Source organism: Hippoglossus stenolepis, chromosome 2 (genome assembly GCF_022539355.2).
Source record: "Hippoglossus stenolepis isolate QCI-W04-F060 chromosome 2, HSTE1.2, whole genome shotgun sequence".
Lineage (NCBI taxonomy): Eukaryota > Metazoa > Chordata > Actinopteri > Pleuronectiformes > Pleuronectidae > Hippoglossus > Hippoglossus stenolepis.
The window spans coordinates 23,134,726-23,162,528 of record NC_061484.1 but is presented as its reverse complement, the minus strand read 5'-3'; the positions used below and the strand labels follow the sequence as shown (position 1 = coordinate 23,162,528).

The window sequence follows — 27,803 nt, the reverse complement described above, 5'->3', positions numbered from 1 at the left end:
AATCAAGACTTTGTTTCTGATTTTATTATGAATTTATATTCAACAGCAAGTATGTCAAATATATTGAAAAAAAGCAACTTCAACTTTTTGTTTAGCATACAGTCTTGTTGTTATCTATGTTGTCATGTTTATTACACATGTTCTGTGCCTGTTGTAGAACTAATTAAAAGTAAAACAGTTCAGAATAATTCAGATTAAAAACTTCATTGTCACCGGCACTGTACCGTGATATTGGTAATTGATTAATTGATTACCATCTATAAAACACAAACTCATTAAGTTAAAAATAGAAGAATTAAAATAGAAAGTAAGAAATGTTTTTAGGTTTTAGGAAGAAAAATAAGTTATTGAGCAAAGTCAAAAAATACTAAATGTCCTGTATTATTATTATTATATTATATAATTATATTTTTCTGCCTTTGTGTAACCTCTCTCCTTTTTTCCACAAGGAGAGAGGTTTTCATTTTACAACGAAATTTTAAATTTATGATCATTTTTTGTAAAGAACAGGGTTTTAAATTATTTCAGAGTTTCACTGCAGAAGCTCAAAACCTTTCTCACGCTCATTTGAGAGACAGTTCACCTCTCTAGCAGTAGAGGGAGCCACTGCAATCTTATATGGACTTTTGCAAAAACATCATTAAAACGTTCACTCATTAAATGTCTCTGTCGCTTCACCACAACCTGGAGAAAGAAACCACAGATTGAATTCTCTGAGTCCTCAGTGGATCTGTGTTTGATGAGTTGTATCTTTACTTCCTGTACCCTCCTCTTCACTTTATGACCCTGCACCCACTCACCGTGCCACCTGTCAGCACGTGGCACTGAACCTAATCTCTTGGCCTTAGAAAAAAAAAAAATTCAGCAATCAGGGCCACAGATGGAGCAGATCAGCGTGGGACGCACCGCCCGCGGGGAGGGGTGTCCAGTGCGCACGGACTCTGTGGTCACTCTGCTCCGTGATGTGAGAAGGAGCCAAAGGGATTTACGCGCCCTGCATGTGTGAATTGTTAAGTCTCCAAAAATCACGCAACAAGCTGGTGGAATTCCGCGATGGAGAAATGACCGCCGGCCGCTTCCCTGCGCGCAAAGATGCACCGAGCGTTCAGCTGCTTTTGCTCGGAGAAGTCCTCTAAAACGTGAGTGATCGGTGGGTGTTTGATGGGGAAACATGTAGCCGGGTGTGTGACTCATTAAAGAAGAGCTCTCAGTCATTTGCGAAGGAGGAATGGGCCGGGAGAAGACCGCAGCGTCGCTCCTCCGCGCGCTCGTCCTGTGGCTGCTTTACGCACGGACGCTCGGGCAGGTGTTCAACCTGACGCTCTCCGTCAAAGAGGGTCTGCCCGCCAAGACCATCGTTGGAGATCTGGGAGCGGGGCTAACCAGGCCGAGCACCGGGTTCTTCATCTCAGAGAGCAGAGACTCGTACGTGTTCAGAGACCTGGAGATAGACGCGGACACCGGGATCATCTCCACGGCTGTGGTGCTGGACAGAGAGAGCAGGGACAGGTACGAGTTTGTCGCAGCCACCCTCACAGGCGAGATGATAAGAGTGAAGATCGAGGTGAAAGATGTGAACGACCACTCGCCCGTGTTTCCCAAAGAGGAGGTGGACTTGCAGATATCCGAGTTGAGCCCCCCGGGGAGTCGGTTTCAACTTGAGGGGGCCACAGATGGGGATGAGGGTGAGTTTGGCACCCAGGGGTACAGGATCACAGAGAGCGAGATGGGGGAGTTGTTCCACCTGGATTATCGCAGCGGATCTGAGAAGCACATGAGCCTGGCTCTCATCCTCAACATTAAACTGGACAGAGAATCGCAGGACTTTTACTCCCTGAGCATCGAGGCCTTCGATGGAGGCATCCCAGCCAGGACGGGGACCCTGCAGGTGAACATCCTCGTCGTGGATGAGAACGACCACCCACCCGTGTTCAACCAGACTGAATATCACGCCGAGGTGCGTGAGGACGCCGAGGTCACGTCTGCTCTTTGTCAAGTGCACGCCACTGACCTCGACCTGGCGGACAATGGCCGGATCACCTATGAGATCAACAGGCGTCAGAGTGACCCGAGCGAGGTGTTCTCCATTAACGAAACAACGGGGGTGATTTACCTCAACAGGCCGCTGGACTTTGAGACTCAAGCTTTCCACGAGTTGATCGTCAGCGCCAGAGACAACGGGGCTCAGCCCGAGTACAGCAGCACGTTTGTGGGTGTGAAAGTGGTCAACATCAACGACAACAGTCCCACCATCAGCATCTTGTTCCTCAGCGAGACGGGGGATGCGGTGGTGTCAGAGGCAGCAGCAGTCGGGGACTACGTCGCCCGGATTTCAGTGTCAGACCCCGACCTGGAGGAGGAGGGGGTCACTGTCACACTGGAGGGAGGTGATGGGAAGTTTGACCTGAAGCAGACAGACGATTTCCTCTACGCTCTGTGTGTCAATGCAGAGTTGGACAGGGAGGAACGTGACCTGTATGAGTTGAAAGTTCAAGCATCAGATTTTGGGAGCCCACCTCTGAGCAGTGAGACGGTGTTTCTCCTCAGGGTGGCCGACACCAACGACTGCCCCCCGACGTTTGATAAGGACGTGTACGTCCTCAGCATCTCAGAGGACGCTCCGCCGGGGAGCTCCCTTATCCAGATGCAGGCCCGAGATGCAGATGAAGGCCTCAACTCGGACGTCAGATACTCCATCCTCAAGTCCAGCCAGGACAGTGTGGTCAGCATCCACCCGGAGTCGGGCCTGGTCACCACGGCTGCGGCGCTGGACAGGGAGACGCAGATGGAGGTGTGGTTCCTGGTGGCGGCAGTGGACGGAGGGGAGCCGGCTCTGTCGTCCACGGCCACAGTCACCGTACTGGTGGAGGACGTCAACGACAACGAGCCGGTGTTCCAGCAGCAGCTGTATAACGTGTCCATCCCAGAGCACGGTGCCATCGGAAGCTGCTTCTTACAAGTATGTTGTGTTTGAAGGATCAGTGCACACAGATTAGAAAACACATATTATCTCACAAACCCTATTACCCTATATCTCACAAAATCTATTTATCAGACATTTCTGCCATCATCACAATACATGTTTAAAGGATTAGTGTGGATTCAGTCTTATATTCTATGGCCTTAATCGTCAAAAATAGAATATATTAATATTTTCTGGAATTTGGATGAAGTAACGATCAGTTTTTATGGACAGATACATCTCATCCATCCAGACAGTGAATCAGTTTCCTCTTTAACAGAGGTTCACAACCGGGGTGTAATAATCCCTCCAAGGCGTCATAATATATAAATCTGATGGGATGCAACACATACGTAGAAAATATTCTGGACCTGGGGGCCCTACATTGATACAAACTAAATTACAAGCCATTCTCGGGGCCCCTCTCTGCTCAGGGCCCGAGGCAGTTGCAACTGACCTGCTCATATAATACACCGTGAATATTGAGGTGCAAATCAGAGCAAGTCTCTGCTGAGGACACTCTGCATCTTGTACTGTCTCATTTCTGATGTCTCATGAGACAAAAGTCGCCCTCAGTCTGTTTACACAAAAGCCAGCACTGTTCTAATGAATACACACACACACACACACACACACACACACACACACACACACACACACACACACACAAACACACAACCACACACTGTCCAGTTCAGCGCTGTGGCTGTGATATGACAGACGTGCTGCCTGGCACCACGCTCCTGCTGCCTGGTACAGACCGAAGCACATTACAAAAGAAGTTGTGTTTATCAATGACCTTATTGTAAACATAAGTGATATATGGAATTTTATTTTAGGGCTAAACCCACCCAGGTCTGATTGTTGGTTTATTTGTTAACAGGGTTACATTTGGATTCAGATGCAGATTAAGAGGCAGAGGAATGTTTTTGTTTCACTTTCTTTAACAATGTAACATAGGTCATTGTACATTTTGGTTAGTTTTCAGAGAATAATGCACAAATCTTGATTTGAAAAAATCAGGCAACACATTGAGGTCTGTGGAAAGCAGGAGGCCTCCATATACTGGAGGAAAATAACCATATAGAGCACTAGTATCCTTTTAGAGTGTAGGGTAGTGTAATTTCCTCAATGTGGAATCGCTGTTTCACGTTTGTTTATGTAATTACAGCCATATATGAAAAATATAATAGTTGGCATAATAAATACTAGTTTAAAACTAAAGGTATTTTATTTTATCTGTGCAAATTCAAAGGGAGTAAAGTAGTCTTATGAGAATTAACGAATCCACCTTTTAGCTTTAAATTAACATGAAAACCATCATTAATAACTCACAGGATATGATCAGGACTACAAACAATACTCATAAACTCAGCTGATATTCTATGCTGACGACTCATGGCCGTTCAGACATGTATTAGATATGTATAAATAAGTAACCATGTACGAGAACACACTCCAGAGCGTCCCTGAGATCCTGTTAACTGAAAGTACTGCATGTGTTGAGTGTGTTACACGTCTGATCGGACCTTGACCCTGATCTACAACTTCATAAAGGTGATATCATCTTTATGGCTGAAAGTGTGTCTCTTGTCACGGACGCACCGACACATGAAAGCAGCTCCGTCGGGGCCGAGGCTTGTTTCATGTTTTCAACCAGTCACACTCACTCACCCTTTGATTATTTTATTATGTTGAACATGACTCAGTTACTATCAAGGATAAAACACGCAGTTCTGTTAATGAAAGATTTAAATCTACATTTACATCTAAAAGGGATAAACAACAAACGTTATTTCAATACGGTTCATGGTTCACTGGAAAAATACCAAAACCTAATGATTTTATTTAAGATAATAAACGAATACACTTAGCGCCAGAATTAAAAAAATATATTATCTTTACTACAATGATTTGCCTGCAACTTAAAATTGAATTATGATAAAGTGAAATAAAAACATTTCTTCTTGATTATTATGCTCCAAGTGTTTTTACAACAAAAAACCTGCTCCAACAGGAACAAATGACTAATGCACATGCTTTTTCATTCTAATGAACATTTAAACAAATTTGTAAATATGTTTTCTTATTAGACATAATCCCTGTCAAAAGAGCTGTTTTATAAACTTTATTTATACGGCACTTTTCAACACAAAGTTACAAAGTGCTTTACAAAGTTTTTAACAGGACAGAGGCAAATAAAACAAGATTATAATCAAATAAGACCCCGAACTATAATTTATGATTTATAGTTCGATGAAGTTTTTGTTGCGTAGAATCTTTAACTGTTGTTTTATTTGGGTCTTTTCTATCATCTTAGGTTGTGGCCACAGATGCAGACAGCCCTGACTTCGGCACCGTGCTCTACTCTTTGTCCGATGGTTTCGACAAACAGGACGAACACCCGCTCTTCCAAATCCACCATCAGACTGGAGAGCTGTGTGTGTCTCAGGATATCGATCGAGATACGGGACAGACGGTCCACGACATCCTGATCAAAGCTGAAGATCCAGTGAGTGTTTTCCTGCGGCTTTTTACATTTATTTTCTGTTTCTTGAATTTCCAAACTTCTTTTCAAACCCTTTTCAAACCCTTTTCAAACCCTTTTCCATTTGCAGGACGGCCTGAGTGCTCAAACCTACGTGCACATTGAGATAGAAGACCTGAATGACAACGCTCCAGTGTTCAACCCTGATGAGTACACCGTGAGCATCAGCAGCCACGCACAGCCGGGCACAGACATCCTCAACGTTATCGCTACAGACCGAGATTCTGGCAGCTTTGGACAGGTCACCTACAACATCCTCCCTGGGGACGTGTCCAGCTTGTTTGCACTGGATAAACAATCAGGTAGGAGAGCACGAGAAGTTCAGCTACAGACACGAGAGGTTCAGGTACAGACACGAGAGGTTCAGGTACAGACACGAGAGCTTCAGGTACATTCAGCTGTTTTCAGAGTAGTAGAATCAGGTGGATCTTCTCCCTCGTCTGTAAGTAACGTGTGTGACTGACGGCGTCTCGGTGCTCGGGGATAAACAGCTGCTCGCTCTGTGTAAGTCTCCATGATATGATTGTTAGTGTCACTGCTCAGCAGGGGCGCTGCAGAAAGCCCAAAGCTTTATATCCCCATGAGGCCGAGTGTGAAATACGATTAGAACTCAGACATGGTGTCATACTAAATACACTTTTCATCTTTCAAAATACATATGACAAATAAAACTTGAAACTTGACTCTTCGACCCTTTGTAATGGTAAAGGAAAGATGACTGTATGTCCTGATGCTTAAAGCCTGATAAACAAACTAAACCTAACTTGAATTTCCTCGACTGTCTCTGCAGGAATGCTCTTCCTGAGCTCCACGCTGACCCACCTCGGTGCCGCCAGCGTCAAACTCTCAATATCAGCGCAGGATGGGGGGGGTCTGACGTCGCTCAGACCTGCGCAGGTCACCATCAACATCCTGCGCAGCGCTCAGGCTCCAGCTGTGTTCCAGAGGTCACGCTACTCCTTCACTGTGCCGGAGGACGCTCCGCCGGGGACGTCTGTGGGGACGGTGGCGGCCACACACCTGGCAGGTGAGAGAGCGTTTCTGACCATGTTCTCATTTGCCCGTCTGGGAGGAGCTGAGTGTGATGTGGGGGCTGATGAGGAGGTTGACAGACCACGGACTGGTAGAAGAGTAAATATATTTTTACAGTAAATACAGGAAATGATTTCAGACACAGCTGTAATCATTCAATTCTAACACCATGTTTTTATATGGATCCTCGAGAACAAAACACATGAAAAAACAATATTGGTGCGTGAACATCTCCACTTACAAGGAATTGTGTATAATGATGTTTGATTGCAGCCTCATTTAACCTTAAATAGAACAAGTGGATTTAAACCCAGAGCTGAATTAAAGCACCAGGACTGTGTGAGAGAGATTATTTTCTTAGTCTTGATTTAAATGAAATTGGCTTGTTGGTTTACGAGAGGAAGAAGAACATGGAACATTTCTGAGTTCATGTTCAAAGTAAGTCAAACATCTGGTTTATGTTTATATGTATATGAGGAGGGTAAATGTACCATAATTATATACTTATAACACAAACGTTCTTATGCACGCAGTTCAGTTTAAAGAGAAATAGAGAGGTTAGGTAAATGATTTCAAGAACGAATGTTCAACACTTGAGTTTGCAAAAATGTCGTATTTATCCCGACAGATGATCGTGATTAAAAACGATGGAGCGATCTTTGTCATTGTTGAAATCTCCCTCCAGACGTGAAGAGGCAAAGGCTGCAGTTTAATCTTCAATCCTCTTTAGCCACAAGAGCAGATGACATGTGATAAAGAGCCGGAGACAATATATTTTATCAGTATTGTTCCAGGTCAAAGATGAAATCGTAAACGTGGAGCGGTGCAGTATTTTAAATCATTGTTCTTCTGAAGAGATCTGTTGCTATGTGACTATTTAAATGTGTTTGTTTCATGGATGCAGTTATATCTTTTTTTAAAAGAGCAACATTTTAAGTAAAAACTGGATTTTAAGTTGCTTTCTGCTTATTATTGAATTAAAACATGAATCACACAGGCTCCTCTCTCTTCTGATGGTTTCCCAGTTCTCTGGGACTATCCCTTCATAGTCCACTTGTTTTGTGCCACTCACCCCCATGAACTCCCTTCAGCAGCCAAACCACTCCCCTGAACTAGACAGTTATTTAAGGTTGTCTAATCAATTAACGGATTAACACTTCAACTTAAAGCAGCAGCACTTGGCCTGGTGGACGGGGGGGGCAGCGTTAAGCTCTCTGCTTGTCTCAGTTGTTACTGTTGAAGTGGCACAAACACTCGGAGGGATTAATGGGATCTTCTGACCTACTGTAATTACTTAATGTTGCTTACTGAGTGTGTGTGTGCTGTGTCTTCATGTGATGTTATGCTGCGAGTTAAACTGTTTGTTTTTCCAACACGTGACTGTGGATTTATACCAACACACAAGTGTATATAAATAATGGAGATGTTATGTGGATCTGAGGTGACTAACAGAGGATATTAGACAAATCTGTGAGCTTGTTACTCTAACTGTTACTACTATATTAAGTACATTTTGGTTGGTTAGTTGTGGTTGCTTGGGTTTGATTGGTTGGTTGGTTGGTTGGTTTGTTGATTGGTTGGTTGGTTGGTTGGTTGGTTGGTTGGTTTGTTGATTGGTTGGTTTGTAGGTTGGTTGGTTGGTTGGTTGGTTGGTTTGTAGGTTGGTTGTTTGTTTGGTTGGTTGGTTGGTTGGCTGGTTTGTTGATTGTTTGGCTGATTGGTTTTGTTTGGTTGGTTGAAATTTGTATCTTTTATCTTTGCCTTCACAGATGCTGAGGAATCTGTGTCCTACCGAATCTCTTCAGGCGATCCTCTGAGTTTGTTCTCAGTTCATCCAAAGTCCGGCCTGATCAGCAACACCGAACTTCTGGACCACGAGTCGCAGCCATACGCCCTGCTGGTTCTTCAGTCCTACACCAACACGTCTCCCGTGTACAGCACCACTCAGGTCAACATCACGATCGCGGACATCAATGACAACGCTCCTGTCTTCCCCAAACTCGGTGACTCCATCACTGTGTCCCAGAACACTCTCCCAGGAACAGTGTTGTTCATCGCTCATGCACACGACCTGGACAGTGGTGCCAACGGGAGGGTGCAGTACTACCTGAAAAGTAACAGGAATGGTTTATTTGTTGTCGACCCCGACCGCGGGACTGTGACGTTAAATCAGAGTTTACAGGTGGATCATCAGCAGAGGTACAGCCTGGAAATCGTGGCTAGAGATGAAGGAGAGTTTTCCCTGAGCTCCACTCTGACTCTCACTGTCAATGTGGACCGCTCGGCTGCTGAGGACAGCCTCGCCTTCGAGACGTTAGTCTACCAGGTGGAGATAGGCGAGGGATACCGTAAAGATTCCAGGGTCATCCAAGTGAGGGCGCACCGGACCCGGGGAGCTCACATGTCGAACTCTGGCCTCACCTACTCCTTGGAGGCCGAAGCTGGTTTCCCTCCTGCTCCATTTCGCGTTCATCCAAAGACGGGATGGTTGTATCTCTCCCTCAACCTGGACTACGAGACAGAATCCAAGTATCGTTTTCGTGTGACGGCCGTAGCCAATGACGCCTCGCTGGCGAACACCACAGTGACAGCCACAGTGATTGTGCTGGTGCTGGACATCAACGACAACGCTCCAGTGTTCAGCAGTGACGTCTACTTCTTCACCGTGTCAGAGGGGTCGTCGCCTCAAGGCCTGGTGGGAACAGTGAAAGCCGTGGATAAGGACTCTGGGAAAAACGCTCAGCTGTCCTACATCCTGCTCTCGGATGGGAAGTTCTTCCGCATCAACTCTAAAACAGGTAAAATGTTCGCATCTGGGACATGTTGGTGTCATGTGGTGTTTCCCCGTTCGGCCTCAAGTCACTCGTCCTTCTCTGCACCCATCCAGGTGAAATCATCAACTGGGTGGCGCTGGACCGGGAGCAGCACAGTCAGCACAGCCTGAAGGTGATGGTTACAGACCAGGGTCACCCTCGACTCAACGCCACTGCCAGCGTTCAGATCCTGGTCACCGATGTCAATGACAACGCTCCGCAGTTTACACACCTGCCTACCAGCAGAGAGCTCAACTTGCAGGTAGGGACGAGGCCTTTTGGGGTTTTAGCACATCCATCCATTCATAACTATACCACTTATCCTTTGAGGGTCATGGGGGGAGCTGGAGCCACAACCAGACAGGTCAGACAGGTCACCAGTGTTACCACAATACCAACATACAAAGAAAAAAACCTGTGGACAATTTAGAGTTTTATTATATGGTAACTCATACCATAAATTAAAAAATAAGTAAAATGTGCAGTTTTAGAAGGAGACATATCTTAAGTTAGTATGAACTATACGGGCAATAAGAGTCAAAATACCAGAGCTTGTTATTTTTTGTAGTTTTTCTAATTCTTTCAAATCTGCAGTTTTATCAAACAAAGTCATATTTCAAAAAGTATGGCCACTTGAAAAATATTCTGTCCCATGACATCATTTTGAATGCTCGATTACAATGTGTTTGTATTTGAATGACTCATTCTGAGCATTTACAACAGGATATCTTCATCAGATAAATGGATTCCTGTGCGTTTCTGGTGCCACATTTCTACGGCGTGAGTCTGTGTCGGTAATGATTTGAAGAACTGGAAAATACACAGACACTGATGAGATAGAGTCATAAAAGACATCTGCCTCAAATCTGAAGCTGTAAATGTTTGAAGAGATTTTTATGATTGTGATCTTGTGTATTTTTCCTCTCTACTAAATTCTTCTCTGCAGATTTGGGCCGATCTACCAACAGGATCCTTGGTGACAAACATGTTTGCCAAAGATTTAGACGCAGGAGAAAATGGAACAGTTTCCTTCTCATTGGTCACAGGTGAGTTCCTGAGTGAGTGATGTTTTATTTACGGGACAGGACACTTGTGTTTTGATGCCATTTATCATTGAGCTCCTTCTGTTTTCAGCTGGTTCTGAGGCTGATGATCTCACACACTTTGAGATTGACAGTAAAAGTGGAGACATCAGAACCACAGAGCTTTTCGGCCACAACACAGAACCGTTCTACACCATTAAAGTAACGGCCAGGGACAGTGGAGCCACGTCTCAGGAGGACACTGCTGTCCTCCACGTACAGGTACAGTCTTTGATCCGCTCCATACTGAGATCTATGATTTTCATTTAAAATGAAAGTCCTGCAACAATTATGATGCATTTAATATGAACTCTGTCTTATACATGAGTCTTGACTTGTTGAATGATGTTTTGATATTAGATTCATACCCCAGATCCCTTCTCTCTATTATTATTATTATTATTATTATTATTATTATTATTATTATTATTATTATTATTATTGAATTAACTTTACTTTTGTTGCCGAGAGCTCCTTACAAAAATAATTAAATAAAATTATCATTACTGCGAACAGCCAGTATTTTTATTGTGAATTGTAGTTGATGAATTGCAGTTTTTTGACTCATGAGACTTGATCTCTACTGTTGAAGGGAAAAAATAAAACTTGTCAGAATACTATATGTTGCAAACTATAAGTTGCAAACTCCCCAAACTTTAAATTTGAACCATCAAGAGCTTCGTCAGAGACATTTAAAAAATACACAGTAACACAATATTTGCACACAAACTGTAGAAACCTCGGCCTGTGACTTATAGTATTTATATTTCTATACATGGTTAATATGGCAGAGACATTTATTATCTTTGCATGAAGATTTTGATATCATTTTACGTGTCTTTTTTATTTAGAACTCGGTATGACACTGTTTGGTGCGTGTGTTCACAAAGGTTTACTCTGTTTTATGAGTCATATGATTCACTTCATGGAATTCCTCTCCAGTCTTCTGCTCTGTGCAACACTGTGCAGACAGTGATATTTGAATGTATGTGTTTCTCCTGCAGGTTCACGGGTTAGAGGCTCTGTTTGGACACGGCGATCACCAAATCATCCGGCGCTTCACCGTGAGAGAGGACGCAGAGCTGGCCACCATCATCGGCTCTGCCAGTGTTTCAGACGAAGGGAAGTTCCACTATTCCATCTCTGAGGGGGACGGGAGCATCCACTTTGGCATCGACGGCTCCTCTGGTTACATTTACGTCAACCAGCCGCTGGACTACGAGTCTGCCATGCAGTACCTCCTCATGGTTCGAGCTGAAGACGTTGGATTGGCTCCTGGAGCAAACGTGTCCGTGCTGGTCAGCGTGATGGTGGAGGACGTAAACGACCACACACCCTGGTTCCCTGATAAACTGGTGACGTTCGGTCTGAGGGAAGACGCCGCAGTCGGGTCACTGGCGTTTGCTTTCCACGCCAGAGACGCTGACGGGACCCTCCCTAACAGCGACCTCCACTACGCTCTGACCCTTGACCCTGGTTCATCGTCACGCCTGCCCTTTAAGATCAACCCTCGCACAGGAAGCCTGACGGTGGCGGCACCTTTAGACAGAGAGACCACTCCCAGCTTTGCCTTCACCGTCACAGCCACTGACCAGGCAAAGAGCAGGGAGGAGCGTAGACAGACGTCAGTGACGGCTCAGATCTTCCTGCTGGACGCCAACGACAACAGACCAGTGTTTGTGTCCGTGGACACAGCTCAGGTGATGGAGGATGCAGAGGTGGGGAGTCTGCTGCATCACTTTGTGGCCATCGATGGAGATAAAGGGGAAAATGGACTCGTCTCCTACGTGATCACAGCTGGAAACACGAATAGATTCTTCACACTAGAGGAGAAAACAGGTATTTTTTAGTTCAGTTAGATTAGATTGATAAATAGTTCTGGCTGATGTATCTGTTCGTGTTGGTGGATATTTCCCTGGATAACTGTTAAATGTCCTGAACATACTGCGAGTAAAAATTTTTTAAAATGAAGGGATCCTTATAATAAGGTTTGTATATATTTGTTAATAGAAAACAATATATTGACATAGTATATAATAATATTGATATTCTTACTGAATCATATTGGTCCAACATTAGTTTAATAATTACATTTTTTTAACCTAAGCATTGGCCCTGCAAGGTCCAAGATGGTTTAAATGTGAAATTAAAATCAGCATTAATATGTTTCATATGATTTAGTTTACAGCTCAATAAACATATCTAAATGTGCAGTATCTCTTTACATATTTTTACTTTTTTCTCTGTTAACATTAGGAAGTTATTCTTTTTGACTGAGTAAACAACAATAATCAATATTAAAGTTAAAGTCCATCTTCTTCCACCTCCTCCAGGTCTTTTGTTTCTCTCGGCTCCTCTGGACTATGAGACCCAGCGCCTCCACCACCTGACCGTCCGTGCTGTGGACCACGGCCTTCCACAGCTCTCCTCCACCCAGACCCTGACGGTGGAGGTGGGGGACGTGAACGACCAGCCGCCCGTCTTCAGTCAGAGCGTCTACAATGCCAGTGTGGCGGAGAACAGAGACCCCGGAGAACCAGTGGTCAGGGTGTCGGCCGCAGACAAGGACTCAGGTAATAGCAGAATGGTGCAAACTGTCCCCTGGAATTCAATCAAGCCGCACACTTATAGAAATCAGTCCCCTAAATATACTAATTAGGTGTTATTGGAAAAAGATGAAGTGCAGTTTGTATATTGTAGCATCCATCCTGTGGCAGTGTGTGTCTAGTGTCCCTAGATGGCAGCACCAGCATGTGTCTGTAAACCCGTACACTCACTGTACATATATAAAGTTCTTTTTCTTTTCTGCAGCTCTTAAACGTTTTACATCTTAAACCTGATTAAACAAAAACTTGGTTAATTGAATGTTAAAAAAAGAGAAAATCACTTTTCCTCAGTTAAAGCAGCAGCACAACAGTCCCCTGCTATTGAAGCTCGGCACCACTTGACAAAACAGAGCTGAGCAGCCCGCCATGTTTGTGTTAAACTCCAGCGCTGCAGTGAATCAAGGTTATCATCTGTTTTGTTTCACTCCATTAGAAGTTTAATTCAAACCAAACATCTGCCCTTTTCCTCAGGAGCTCCGTGTGTGTGTGTGTGTGTGTGTGTGTGTGTGTGTGTGTGTGTGTGTGTGTGTGTGTGTGTGTGTGTGTGTGTGTGTGTGTGTGTGTGTGTGTGTGTGTGTGTGTGTGTGTGTGTGTGTGTGTGCGTGCGTGTTCTTTCTACTCAAGCTACTTTCGCTGCACATCCCAGCAAATCACATTCATCGGACCCCCAATCACATTCACAAATCTGCACATCAGGCCTGTTTATTTTAACACGTTGTGCACCGAGGCCTCCGAAAAAATCCCATTTCATCTCGTCGTGTTGACAGTACTTGACTCCTTCTAGAAACTGTGGGGTTGCGATGCTGGAGGGTTGGATCTGTGCAGGAGGGGGGGTGTCAACGTGAGCGAACATTCTTGGGGGTGAGAATTGTCCAAGAACAGCAAGCACGCGGCTCCTCTGGGGGAATCGAAAAGGTCCCGTCTCGTGATCATTTCCATAATCCAAGCCATCTGTGCCAAGAGAGCGTCGTGTTTTCGTCCGTCTCCTCGAATCGCCCCGCTCTGGCAGCTCGGCCCGCTCACCCACCGCTCTCATTTGATTATCATTCAAAAGATGACCATTGTTATGTGCCTCTGTATCCAGTTTCCATGTGTTGGAGTCAGTCAGAGGAGATGTGCAATATCAGCGAGTGTGACAGCTAACCTCTGTCTTACACCGGGTTTCACTAAGTTGAGCAAATGTTCAAACGTTTAGAGGGATTTCTGTTCTTTGAGAAGGATTGTTTGCTCTTCGGGGGTCAGAAGGAAACAGCCAATTTTGGTATTTGAAAAGGAATTTTCATTTTACTATCACAGCAGACATTTGTAAGACACAGTACCGCTACAGTGCTGCAGTTACACACAAGCCTTTGGTGTGTTGATCCGCTGATTATCAGGGAGGTTGTGTTTTCACCCCTGTCCGTTTGTGTGTTTGTCAGCACGTTTAAACCGCGGAACAGATTTCCACAAAACATGGTGGAAGGATGAAACATGAGCCAAGAAAGAAGCCATTCAATTAAATATAAATCAAGGGAGCGGATCCAGGATTTCTTGTTTCACTCTCTTTAACATTGACATGCACATGATTTTGTGATACTCAACACATTATATTTGTAATTGTACCTTCAAAGTTATTCAAAAAATACAACCCACTTCTTTGGGCACAAAAGATCTTGGCATCTGTAAGCGTTCACTCAACGCACGTTTTATCAAACTTATTAAAACACTTAAACCTGACATATAACACAAAAATTATAAGTTTAGTCACATTACTTTTTCCTTAACCTCCAGAAAGAGCTGTTTTAAAATGAAATGCACTGATAAAAACACTCAAATGAAGTCAAACACGCTGAAAAGAGCAAACTCTGGAGTGCATACCTCCGCCAAGGCCCAACACTCCTCCTAAATGTATTCAAGCTGCACACACTCATCATCATCATCATCATCCTCATCATCATCATCATCATCATCATCATCATCATCATCATCATCATCATCATCATCATCATCATCATCCTCATCATCATCATCATCATCCTCATCATCATCATCATCATTTCCTAAACATGCCTGATTTATTCTCATGAGGTCCACGAATTATTCCCTTATTTGTGAAAAAAATCTTGCAATGTTAAAGAAAGCATAAAATAATTCCTGGATCCCGTCTTTGTGAGGATTCGCACCTGAAGATTCCTTCAGCAGTTTTTGCCAAATCCAGCTGACAAACAAACCAACAAAACATTTATCCAACAAGACACTTACAGGTTTCATTGGGACTCAACACTTGTTGTGTAGAAAGTCTTTCTTCCTTTTTTCTGAACTAAACACTACGAGCTTTCAAATGGTCTCATATCCATGAATACCGTATCTGTTCATTCTCCACTTAAAGACACTCATATTGTTGTGCAGCAGCAGCTAAACTAAACTAAACTCAACTTCACCTCTATGGTAACTTTTTCCTTTCCATTGGTGGATGTGTGGCTTCAAGCATGAGAGCAGCAGGGCTCAGATACAGGTCAGCTCTGTCAGCTTCTAAAGGTGACACATTACGGTGTGGGATTTCTACCTCGTGGTTCTGTTTTCAATTTGACCATCAGATAAGGTTTTGGTCAAAGGGGGGTCAGAAACATGAACCCGGCTGATGAGGTGCTAAGCTGAACCTCTTGACTGAAGCTAATGTAAAGAAAAGAAAAACACTCTTTATTAGTTCTGATTAAAAACATGCAAACATCATGTGAAACTTGTTTTGGTTCAGGAAACCCCTCGTTTAGAATCCCTCCTCGTGCACGTCGTATATTGTGTCGTGTATAATTTATTAAGGTTTTATTATAAAGGATTTCTGGAATTAGCTCAAATTTATGCAGAAAACATCTCATACACTTTATTACACATTTACATCGTAATGCAAACAGCTGTTCTGCTTTAAAAGCTACTGTCATATCTATTTTATTTGGCACTGCTATAGAAGAGGAGTGTATGGGAGCACTGGCCTATGACCTTGGTTGTTTTATCATATAAGATATATAGATGACAGTCACATATCATAATGGTGCCTTAAGTTTCTGTTTTACCACTTCTCCTTGTGTTCTTTACGTTCAGTTTTTTGTTTTGTTACGAGTTTTAATTCGAGCTTCTGTGTCCGTCCCTCAGAGGAGAACGCCGTGGTGTGGTACAGTCTGTTGCCGGGTCCCGGCTACGAGCTCTTCGGCATCAACCCTTACACCGGCCTCATCACCACCACCTCCTACCTGGACAGGGAGCAGCAGCAGCACTACACTCTCAGGGGTGAGACACATGAACAAACACACGCTGTTCTTCTAACACAAGCACAATTAATTTAGATCACATTAAAGGACTTACCTGTGGCCACCACCACAATATCTACATTTACAGCCGCATATTGATTTATTGATTTTTCTATTTTTTGAAGGGGTAAAATCGTATTTCAAGCACGTACGCAGATTTATTCGCTCACGTCCTCCTACTTCATAATTCTTCTTCTCACACACACACTCATTGACATAGTCTGTGCAGTCAGACTTGCTAAAAACAATATCATTCGGTCTTTGCAAACCAAAATGACGCACGTGTGGACGTAGGTTGTGTTAGAGGCAGGATACACCCTGCACAGCTCGTCAGCGTATCGCAGCGTCGACACGTAGAAACTAACAACCACTCAAACATCACAATTCAAACCAACAGGCGAGTTAGAGTCTCCGATTAACGTCACCTGCACGTGTCAGGACTGTGGGAGGAAGCCGGAGTACAGACACGGGGGGGGGGGACTCCACACAGAAAGGCCCTGGTCGTACATCAGGTTCGAACCCAGAACCTTCTGGCTCTGAGGCGACAGTTCTAACCAATAAAAACATTGAATCTAAAATGAAAAAGCAGCTAAAGTGAAGCAAAGTTGTCGTCTTCCGTCTCCATCAAACAGACCTGCTGTGTTTCTGATTCTCTTGTTGCGCTTCACAGCCAAACTAATGTCTGCCTCCTGCTCCTCAGCAGATTGATTTACGCTCTGGAAACAGTCGAGTTTCAGCCGGCTGCTGCTCAGTGTATCTAACCTCCACCGACTGCACCGACTGCACCGAGTGTTTGCTTTCACTCTCTCGTGGGCATTCACAGTAATTACATTCAGGCCACTCAGCAGTGTTTAGTGATGAACTGCTTTCAGATGTTTTATCATAATGTTTTTACAGTCCGCAGTGTGACGATCAATTCAATTTAATAAGAAGATGAAATAACAGGAAAAGACTGGACAACGTAAAGTTGTGCCAGAATCACACAGGGCTTATTGAGAAACAGAAATATGTGGGGACAATTTTCTCTGGCGGCAGATGAATTTTGAAAGAAATAAAACGCAGAGTTCTTTTCAGTATTAAAGCTGCAGAACTCATGACATTTTCATTAATCTTTACAGTATGAAAAGTGTAATCTGCTATTATTTCTGAACGTTGCTAACGTGCTAAACTAAGATGGTGAATATGGTTAACAAAGCACCAAAGTGCACTTGGACTAAGGGAGTTCAGAGGTCAAAGGTCACGGTGACCTTACAGCAGAACAAATAGAATAGAAAACCGATTTCCCATGACAATCAAAATAACCCCAATAGTTCTCTGCGGTGTTATGCTTGAAGACACTGAGTGTACTTGTGAATTCTTCCCCTCAGTTCAAGCTCGCGACAGCAGCACGCGGCCTCTGACGGGCACGGCCACGGTGCTGTGCTCCGTGCTGGACGACAACGACAACCCTCCAGAGTTCATGCACTCGTCCTTCCAGATCAGCCTGCCAGAGAACCTGCCCCCTGGGATCGTCCACACTGCTCAGGCCTCTGATCCCGACAACGGTGAAAATGGAACGATACACTACTCAATACAAGGTAAGGAACACAGGTTATGGTTCTTTGAGTTGTAATTTTGTCATTTTTGGGCGTCATTTCTACCAATAATGACATGATGTTCATAAGCATCGTCAAAGGGGAAAGAAACAAACTTATTTTAGCTGTGATAAACCAGATTTATCCTTTAATTTCTCTCAACTGTTTCAATATCACTCTGTCTGTGATTCTGTTTAGGTGACGACTACAGAGGTCGCTTCACCATCAACAGTCACACAGGCGTTGTCAGCACCACGCAGCTCCTGGACCGTGAGGAAAAGCAGAACTACACCCTCAACATACAGGCCCGGGACTATGGCCCCACCCCTCTCAGCTCCTCCACCCAACTCCAGCTGTTGCTGCTGGACCAGAACGACAACATCCCCTCGTTCAGGAGCAAGAGTTACCACGCCTCCGTCAGCGAGGGCCTACCGGTCGGAGCTGAGGTCCTGCGAGTCAGCGCCTTCGACCCTGACAAGGGGTCCAACGGGGACATCACCTACTCTCTGACAGAGGACAGCAGCCAGGGGGCGTTCTCTGTGGACGCCTCCACAGGAGTGATCCGCACCACCAGGGCCCTGGACCGAGAGAGCAGGGCTCAGTACACCCTCAGAGCCGTGGCCACGGACGGCTGCACTCAGGGGCCTCTGAGCTCCATGGCGTCTGTGACCATTCAGGTGGAGGACGTGAACGACAACATGCCGGTGTGTGACCAGAATCCCATCAATGCCTGGGTCTCCATGAGGACTCTCCCAAACCAGATAGTTACCACGGTTACGGCGAGAGACGAAGACCAGGGTGAGAACGGGACGATACACTTCATGTTGTCCGATGAAGAAAACCTGTTCGACATCAACGCTGAGTCGGGAGAGATTTCGCTGCGGAGACGAGTGAGAGCAGGTTTCTCGGGGAGGAAGCTGCAGGTTGAGGTTTCCGACCGAGGACGACCCGCCCTGACCTCCACCTGCTTGGTTTTCATCCACCTGAAGGGAGAACATGAAGGACTGCAGTTCACCAACAAGGTGTACAACAGCACTGCCAAGGAGAACAGTAGAGCTGGTAGGTTTTCAACCACCTTTATTCTTTCTGTTTCCACTCGATACCATTGAAAACCTCATCAACTTCTCCACTCTCTCTCTTCATCAAGGCACCTGGATTGCCAAAGTGGAGGCCAGCGACCAGACCAACAGCAGACAAAGGATCACCTACACCATATTCAGTGGCAACGAGAATCACGTTTTCTCCATTAACCGTCACACAGGTAAGAAACATGGGAAATGTTTGTCCTTAGTTTGCAGCATGATTAGTAGATTGCATTCTTCTTGTGTTTTTGCAGGAATGTCCTGCTTTTACTATTCAAGTTATGCTCATTATTTTCTGCAAAAGTTTTCCAGAGAATAATTTTATTTCAAGTCATTGTTTATGTCGATCTAACAAAAACATTTCAGTGTCTTATTTTCCATCTCTCTCTGCAAAAATGTCCTTTTAACTTATCTGGTTGTTTGTGTACAAGTATTTCCTAAAGTATTATGAATGGTGCCTTCCTGATTTTATTATTTTCAGGCTAAAACCTTTTTTGGACGCTTGTTTTAGTGGACACAGACATTTTAATACAAACTGTTCTCCCAACACGGGGCTGAATTTTAGGGTTATCACAAAATCTTCAACCTTCTGTCAACACATTTTTATGGATGAAAAGTTACGGGATGTATTTAATTATTAATGATGTAATTTGGATTATATTAAAATGAAACTAGAATGGCCCCCAATGGTCCCCTTATGAAAAAGATTTGCACAAGCTCAAAAATATCAGTCCCCTAAACATTCATAAACTAGCTCTGATCTAGATCTACTCCAGGTTCTTCCCCGACTTGGTTCTACTGCATCCTTCCATAAAGTCTTGTGTAAATCGGTTCAGCAGTTTCTGAACAAACGCTAATCAAATCATAACCTGCTTGACCGAGTCATAACAATGTGCTGTATTTCAAAAATAAACTTCCCACTTGGCCCTGACCCACTATGTTGTTCTCTGGGGTTTCCCTCTCGCCCTCCCCCTGGTGCAGGGGAGATCCGGCTGCAGAAAGACAACTCTCTGGACTTCGAGGCGAGCCCTGAGATCCAGCTGGTGGTGCTGGCGGACAACGGGCTGCAGATGGCTCACTGCAGGGTCTCCGTCACCCTGCTGGACATCAACGACAACGCCCCTCTGTTTGAACACAGCAGCTACAGGACCGCTGTGTGGGAGGGGCAAGTGCACAACACCTACATCATGCAGGTATAACCTCAGTATAAAAGCCCCCTTCATCAGAAACATCCAGCATATTGCTCTGATTTGATATTCGGTCCCATTCACACTATATTCATATTGGACAGGTGTTTGCCTCTGATGCTGACAGTGGAGTGAACGGGCAGATTGAATACTCCATCGTGTCCGGTAACCACAACGACGCCTTCATCTTGGACTCTGTGCGAGGGATCCTCGCTACCAATGTTGTACTGGACCGCGAGATCACTCCGTCATACAAGTACGCTGAAATCACACATTAATCAGTATGAGGTGATCTTTTAAAGCATGTGTGACATTAAAAGATCGAGTTCTATCAGTTTAGTAAAGGTTTTATTTACTTAGCAGAGTCAGCACCCCAGCCATCGCCTGTTTTCTTTAGTTGGTCGGTCAAATGAGTTGAAACAGGCTACTGGGGTTAGATTTTTAAAAATGTCTATACTTCTAAATTTAAACCTCTGATTATTTAAAGCCAAATAAAAACATGGGAGCTGTAGTTAGTGATTGATTAAAAAGGTTTTATTTTGTTTAGTTTATATTAGGGGGCGCAGTGTGTGAATCCTACTTATAAGAAGATCACGAATCGTGGCAGCATAATGTTTTAAGAATCAGAAAAATATTGAAGTATTATAAAGCTCTCACAAGCAACTATTATGTATAGTTATTTGGACTAAATATGTTAATATGTCTAAATATGCAAATATATATTTTCTGATCTTGCAAATCCTAAATTTCAGTTTCATAATGACTGTGCACACTCAGACTGTCAGATTTTCTGAGAAGGTAAAACCAAACTTATCAAATGTTCTCCTGCGTCATTCTGGCTTTTTAATACATATTCAGTATTTAGAGGAAATACAATTTGAATCAGTGGTTTCAGAATGTAGTTAAAATATTTAAAGAAAGAAAAGTACTGTAATTGGTATAATAAATAATATGGCTGGGTATAAATTTGGTTTTATAAATCAATACACTATCAGTGCAATCAGTTGTTTGCTCCCTTTATCTTGCAGGCTGGTTCTGCAGGCAGCAGACAGGGGGAACCCTCCACTCAGCAGCACCACCACCATCAGGGTCCAAGTGGTGGACGTCAACGACAACAGCCCCGCCATTCCCCCCATGGAGCCTGTGCTTATAGCAGAGAGTAAGACCAAACCTCACAGCCCTTCACCCTCAATGGTTTTAATAATACATATTCATTATTTATGATGCTCCTGCTCCTCTATTGACATTTTCTGTTCGTTTCTAGATCTGCCGGCAGGTTACATGGTCACCCAGGTGACGGCGAACGACGTGGACCTGAGCTCGACTATCACCTACAGCTTCACAGACAACCTCAGCACCAGCAGTCCCTTTGCAATCGACCGGTACACGGGCGTGATCACTCTGACTCGAGCACTGGACCATGAGGAACGGACAGAGTACACGCTGACGGTTTGGGCATCCGACACCATCCACCAGACCACAGGGGAGGTCACAGTTCAAGTGCTTGACGTCAATGACAATGCTCCAGTCTTCACCCAGGTCTCCTACCAGGTACGGAGGGTTTATTCATCAGTAAAGAGTAAAGGACTTAGACACCGACTGGTCGGAGGCTCCAAGCCACAAATAAAATGATATCATATGATAAAATGACACGAGAAGCAACTTTCTAACAAGGGATGATGTATTCTGGTTTCATGTGTTAAATGAATTACTTGTTAATGCTATATTAAGTTTCTTAATAAGGGTGTCCATCCATGAAAGGTGAATGTAAATTATCTTTCTGCACTTTTTAACCGTTTCAAGAACTTTGATGGTTTATTAGATGGCGAAAGCTGTGACCCTTTATTGATGTTTATTAGAAAGTGACATATTTATTAAAGAGGTATGTTGTCTCTCTGTTAAATTGGTGAACTCACTAGAGATCATTTGGGAAGAGTACGGTGAAAAACAAGCAGCAGACGCTGAGATACCTTATGAGATAGTTTGGGTCAATCTCAGTTGCTGTTATGGAACAAATTGTTTTGCCTCTTAAATGCCACAGTTTTAGTTTTTTTTTCCAAACCCCACAACCCAAGATTATCCAGATGACATCATCACGATTATTTTCTCAGACTCTGGAAAACTCCAGAGGCGCTGAAGACATTATAAAAACCTCCTCATGACAAGCAATCTGTTAATAAGTTAATGAATTAATTGATTAATGGATAATTTGCAGTTCTTTTTCTGAGGATAAGTGAGCAACAGTCCATTAGTCTTCATGATAAATTCAGATTTAAGACAAGACAAGTTAAACTGGAGGATGTTATATATCAGACAAAAAGATTTTCTTAAAACCAGCAACCCAAAAGTTGTCAAAATTTGAATTTATAAAACATTAATGGATAATTTACCATTGAGAAAGTATTCATTACAATTACAAACCCTTAGGACACTGACATTTATCAGGATTCAGCTGCAGATGTGACCAAACTCTTCTTTCTGTCTTCAAGGTGGAGCTGTCGGAGTTGGTCTCCACAGACACGTTAGTTGCGTCGGTGTCGGCCACTGACAGAGACTCTGGACTCAACGGCGAGATCACCTACCGACTGCTTTCCTCTCCTCTACAGGGCTTCTACATCCAGCCAAACAATGGTAAGAATGTCTAAGCTGCCGGAAGATAAATCCTCCATAAGCTCTGATGTGAATTCCACTGATAGCAAATAGAAAGTAGATGGAAAACATATATAGGAAAGTTCTTCTGTCAGAGATATTACTTCAATCTTTACAAGTTTCCTGACTCAGGACTGTCTGCTGGTCTGATTTTCATATTCATCTGTCGTATTCTCTCTATTAAAACCATTTCTTTAGCAAAGTTAAAGTGTCCTGGGCCAAACAAATGGGCACAGAGAAAGTCTTTTCCTGGTTATGAGCAGCTCTGCATACACAGTACAGTATCTGAGATAACCGGGAGTTCTCCCTCCGCCGGTAGCAGTGTGTGTCTCCATTGTTTATATTTATTAAATCTAGGATAAAGTGCTTTAAATGAGTCATGCCTCTCCTATTATCTGGCTTTGAAAAAAATCCCCAAAGCAAAGACAGAAGACAAGTCCTACAGAGCTGAACCCAGACAAGCAATCCTCAGCACCGGCCAGTCTTTTGCACTCATGAGAGATTTCTGGACCTCTACCACGTTTGAGCCTCAAGGTTTACTATGTGAGAAATGTACTGTTTTGCGGTGAGGAACACAAATGGACAATGAAATCTGTATCCATGTTGATCGAGGCTCTCTTCGTATTATCCAGAAATGCAGAAACTTTCATGTTTTTCCATGTTTCACAAATAACAAACGTTGCTGCTGCTTTAGAACAAAGCCTCAGAGTGAATAAAGTCGTCCTGGAGAAAAGTTCAAGTGGCAATAATGAAGTGGAAAAATAAATTGGATGGACAAACACTTCATATTCATTCAAGAAGGAATTTTTCTCTTTGAGTCTGCACATGGAATTCATTTGATTGTACTCAGGAAATGATGTTGCGTTGTTGCGTCAAATGAAAGCTGCAATTTTGATTTAATTATTAATATTTCTTCATAAAAGCAGATGTGTTTTAAAGTCGTTATTCTGGAGAGGGAAAAAAATCGGTATATTTGTTGAAACATACATTCCAATGAGTTTGAGACGTTTACATCGTTCTTTCCTAAAGTCTCTTTTCCCACGGAAGCAGAAACTAATATCCGGTTAAAGGCGTTTTATATTTTAGTAATTGATCATTGAGGTATCACGTTACAAAGTTATTAAGGCAAACTTGTATTTTCACAGAGCATTAGCATCAAGCATTCATTTAGTGTCTGTGTTTCTGGGTTATTCCACCAACCCCTATGAGAACAAGCTACGCTGTTAAATGCTCTAAGTGGTATCTGCGTTTTTGCCAAACCCCAAACAGTGATTGTCCAAATAACCATTCTCACACATGGCCCACACTGCACAACAAGAACAAAAAGTCAATCGGTTCTTCACTAATAACAACATTATGCAGTCATTGGATCCATTTCTCATGTAAAAAATGATCAAAATGAACTAAAGACATTTACCCTTGAACACATTTATGTCTTCCAGGTTCGGTTTTCACCAACAAGCCCCTAAAGGCCATAACTCACAGCAACCTGATCCACCTTCTGGTCGAGGCAAGCGATGGAGGCGATCCCATCCGCTCCACCGTCACCTCCATAGACATACTGATTCTGGATACCAACGACCATGCACCACTGTTCCACCAGGACATCTATACCCTCACTGTCCCAGAGGACACCCACACAGACACCACCCTCCTGACGCTGTCGGCAGACGACCAGGACTGGAGCCCCGAGAATACCCACATGGACTATACCATCATCAGGGGAAATGAGGAGAAGCGATTCTGCCTGGAAGTCAAAATGATTCATGTTGAAAATCAGATGAAGAATTTGGGAAAACTTGTTCTGTGTAACCCTTTAGACCGTGAGACCACCGAGAGCTACGCACTGACCGTCAGTGTGTCTGACCGAGGACATCCTCCACTGAACAGCTCTGCCGTTATTATGGTGACTGTGACGGACTGCAACGACAATGCACCTGTCTTTTCAAACATCGAGTACCATGCACATGTGAGCGAAAACAGCCAAGTCGGTACGAGACTGGTGCAAGTCAGTGCTCAAGATCTCGACCTGGGAACCAACGGCCTGTTGCGGTATGACATTATCTCTGGGAACCGCAAAGGTCACCTCAAGCTTGACCCTCATTCTGGCCTTTTAGTTGTCAACCACTCCCTTGACTATGAGGAAGACTCAAAGTACACCCTCACTATTAGAGCATCTGACGGCGGTGACTCATCTGAAGAACACAACATTGCTTTTACAGTCGTCTTCATCACGGTGCTGGATGAAAATGACAACACTCCATACTTCGTGTTCCCTACCATTAACTGTTCAGTGTTGGAGAACCTGCCAGCATTTACCCACGCCTGTTCGGTCCTTGCCATTGATAATGACCAGGGGCACTATGGCCAGCTCACCTACTCAATAACATCTTCTTGCTTCATGGACTATGGCAGCGGCAGCCCTGACAGGAAGGAGGCCTTTGCCATTGACCCCCTCACGGGCAACATTCTCACCAGACAGACCTTTGACTTTGAACGCGAGAGTGAGTATTGCTTTATAGTGGAGGCCAGGGACAAAGGCGACAAAGCAGCGACGGTGAGAGTGCAGGTGACCGTCAGCGGAGTGGATGAGTTCAGTCCCGTCTTCACCCAGAAGCAGTACCACTTCCTGCTGCCCGAAAATGTCCAGCATGGAGAGACAGTGGGTTACGTGATGGCGATGGACCACGATGGCGGGGTGGATGGAATGGTGCAGTACTCCCTGGTGAATTCCTCACCATTTTTCTCAATGAACAAAACAATTGGTGCGATCTTTGTGTCAGGTCCGGTGTTTCGCAGAAGAGGCCATGCCGGTGAGGACATGGTGGAGCTGGTTGTATCTGCAAGTAGTCCCAGACTGGGCTCCAAGTCTACCACCTGCTTGGTGTTCGTCAACATCTCCAGCTCAGCAGAGGCACTAACCGGGGTTCCCCTGGATGCACACATGCTCAGTCTGAGTGTGTCATTAATCACTTTCCTCCTTGTTCTTGTCATTTTTGTGGCCATGGTTCTTCGGTACAAGCTTAAAGAAACCGCGATCAAGAAGGCTGCGGCCATTGCCTCAAACCTGAACCAATGTACAGGCTCATTCAGCAGATCCAACAGCCAAAGTATAATCTCTCTTCAAGAGATTAAACGGCCCAGTATTGTGGTGACTAAGAGCGACGTATCAAGCCCATACAATCAGTCTGACTCGAGCGGTCGTGGGTCAGCAGAAGGTGAGACGGCTGAAGACATGGAGATCAAATGGATTAATCAATACCCCTGTCGTAAAAGAGATGAATCTGTGAAAGGCATGAAGTTCCCAGACTCTGCCTTACCTGGAGATAATATCTCCTGCCACTCTATCGAAGTAGGGCCGGAGCATATTTTATCAATTAATAAAAGTTTTGTCTCAGGATTAGCCAGCACAGAAAGCCTCCACCACTTCAAAGAAGAGGGAGGAGGTGAGGGGCTGCTGCCTGCAATACTTAGGGTGAGGGATTTGGAGGAGAACATGGGGACCAAAGGATACGCTCCCCTCTCTGAAGCCAATGGCTTAGCAGATTCTTTCTCTTCACTGTTGGGCCTAGAGGAGCAGATGCACGGCAGCTACACCTGGGACTACCTACTGGACTGGGAACCAAACTACCAGACACTGGCGTCCGTCTTCAGTGATATCAGTATGCTCCCTGATGAGGAGCTTCAGGGTGGTCGAGAGGACTTAGCAGCGGAATCCAGCTGTCTCATGTACCCACCACCTTTAATAACCGGGGTGGCTCAGCCTGGCATCAGGACTGTACCCCCACGAAAGCTGGGCCGTGTGCCAACCATGAGCAGGAGGTCCTCTTGCCGCAGATATGCGTATTCCCCCTTAGCCCGGAACACTGGACTTACACCTTCAGCCATGACACCGACTTTCTCTCCATCACTGTCATCTCTCACCATGAGGACCCCCAGTGCCTCGCCAGTTGTCTCTGATACTGGGGTGTGGGGGATCAGACTTGATTCAGGGCCCCTCACTGCAAGCCTATTGGAGGCAGAAATACAGGTGTAGACAGGAACTCCATTCACTATCTGAAGGTGTGTTCCTTAGTAATTTTTGGGGACTTCAAGTCTTGTTCAGGGTAAAACGACTTATTCCCTTAATTGTCCCAGTTTGTCAATGGTTTTAGACCCGTGGGTTTCATGGGTTTAGACTTAAAGGGGTGATACCAGACAGAACTTTCATATGAAGGTAATATAGTCATTTAATAACTCTGATTGTGGTTGATTTTATAACTTGCTTCTGGAATAAAACTAATATCTGGAACACAGCCTTGCATTAGATTTTACAAAGCAGCGTTTAGACTAAGAGCAGATGTTCAAGTCAGCAATTCATTATTGAATGTTTTACTGTAAACACGTCTATATGTGCAGAAAATGAAACACTTTGTTTTTGCAGTCGGTTGCAGCTTCTAAACGGATTTAACTTTAATAACCAAAGAAAGGAAGCATTGTTCTGTGGTTTATCTTCCTGGAATAATAATAAAAACTGCATTTTAAAATCTGGCCACATTTATATTATATTCTGCCAATAAAATCCCATGATGAACAGAACTTTTATTTTATTTTATTCCTTCTATCTAGGACGGTTCTTAATTTCAGTATTTTATTGTCCAGCTAGAAAAGAAGTCTTACGCAGATATCACCTAAAACTAATACTTATAAATGATTCTTCACCACTACAGTTTTCTATTAGTAATTCAAGGCATTGGATTAAATTGTCATGTTGACCAGTGACACATTTTCATTTGCCCGTTCCATTCTTTCATCGTTTCACTTCTCGTCATCATTGACAGAAACGATCTCCGTCCCTCATGGTTGTGTTTAAGTGTGTTAACTGTAGTTTATAGACACTGCGTCAATAAACAGCACTTTATGTACAATATCCAGGAAAATGTATGAGTTGTAATTTTAATAAATTTCCAATCACATTTTTAATAAAGAAACCTTTTTTTCTGTA

General features: G+C 44.0%; 1 protein-coding gene across 1 annotated transcript; it reads left to right on the top strand.

Annotated features, from left to right (window-relative positions):
* Positions 1–944: 944 nt before the first annotated feature.
* dchs2 (dachsous cadherin-related 2) lies at positions 945–27,803 on the top strand. The gene is made up of 20 exons (XM_035181301.2): positions 945–2,959; positions 5,283–5,474; positions 5,581–5,812; positions 6,301–6,537; positions 8,312–9,340; positions 9,430–9,617; positions 10,302–10,401; positions 10,490–10,659; positions 11,442–12,276; positions 12,771–13,010; positions 16,173–16,307; positions 17,695–17,904; positions 18,100–18,960; positions 19,049–19,162; positions 19,965–20,176; positions 20,275–20,426; positions 21,199–21,329; positions 21,435–21,721; positions 22,660–22,801; positions 24,262–27,803. Exons 1-20 carry the CDS (start codon positions 1,229–1,231, stop codon positions 26,853–26,855), a joined length of 9,792 nt encoding a protein of 3,263 aa, XP_035037192.2. The 5' UTR covers positions 945–1,228; the 3' UTR covers positions 26,856–27,803.

What these genes read in the sequence shown, in the direction of transcription:
- dchs2 (XM_035181301.2), top strand. Translation starts at nt 1,229, where the DNA reads ATGGGCCGGGAGAAGACCGCAGCGTCGCTCCTCCGCGCGCTCGTCCTG. An exon ending in TCGGAAGCTGCTTCTTACAA is followed by an intron (nt 2,960 to 5,282) that starts GTATGTTGTGTT and finishes CTATCATCTTAG; the next exon opens with GTTGTGGCCACAGATGCAGA. An exon ending in CACACTAGAGGAGAAAACAG is followed by an intron (nt 12,277 to 12,770) that starts GTATTTTTTAGT and finishes CACCTCCTCCAG; the next exon opens with GTCTTTTGTTTCTCTCGGCT.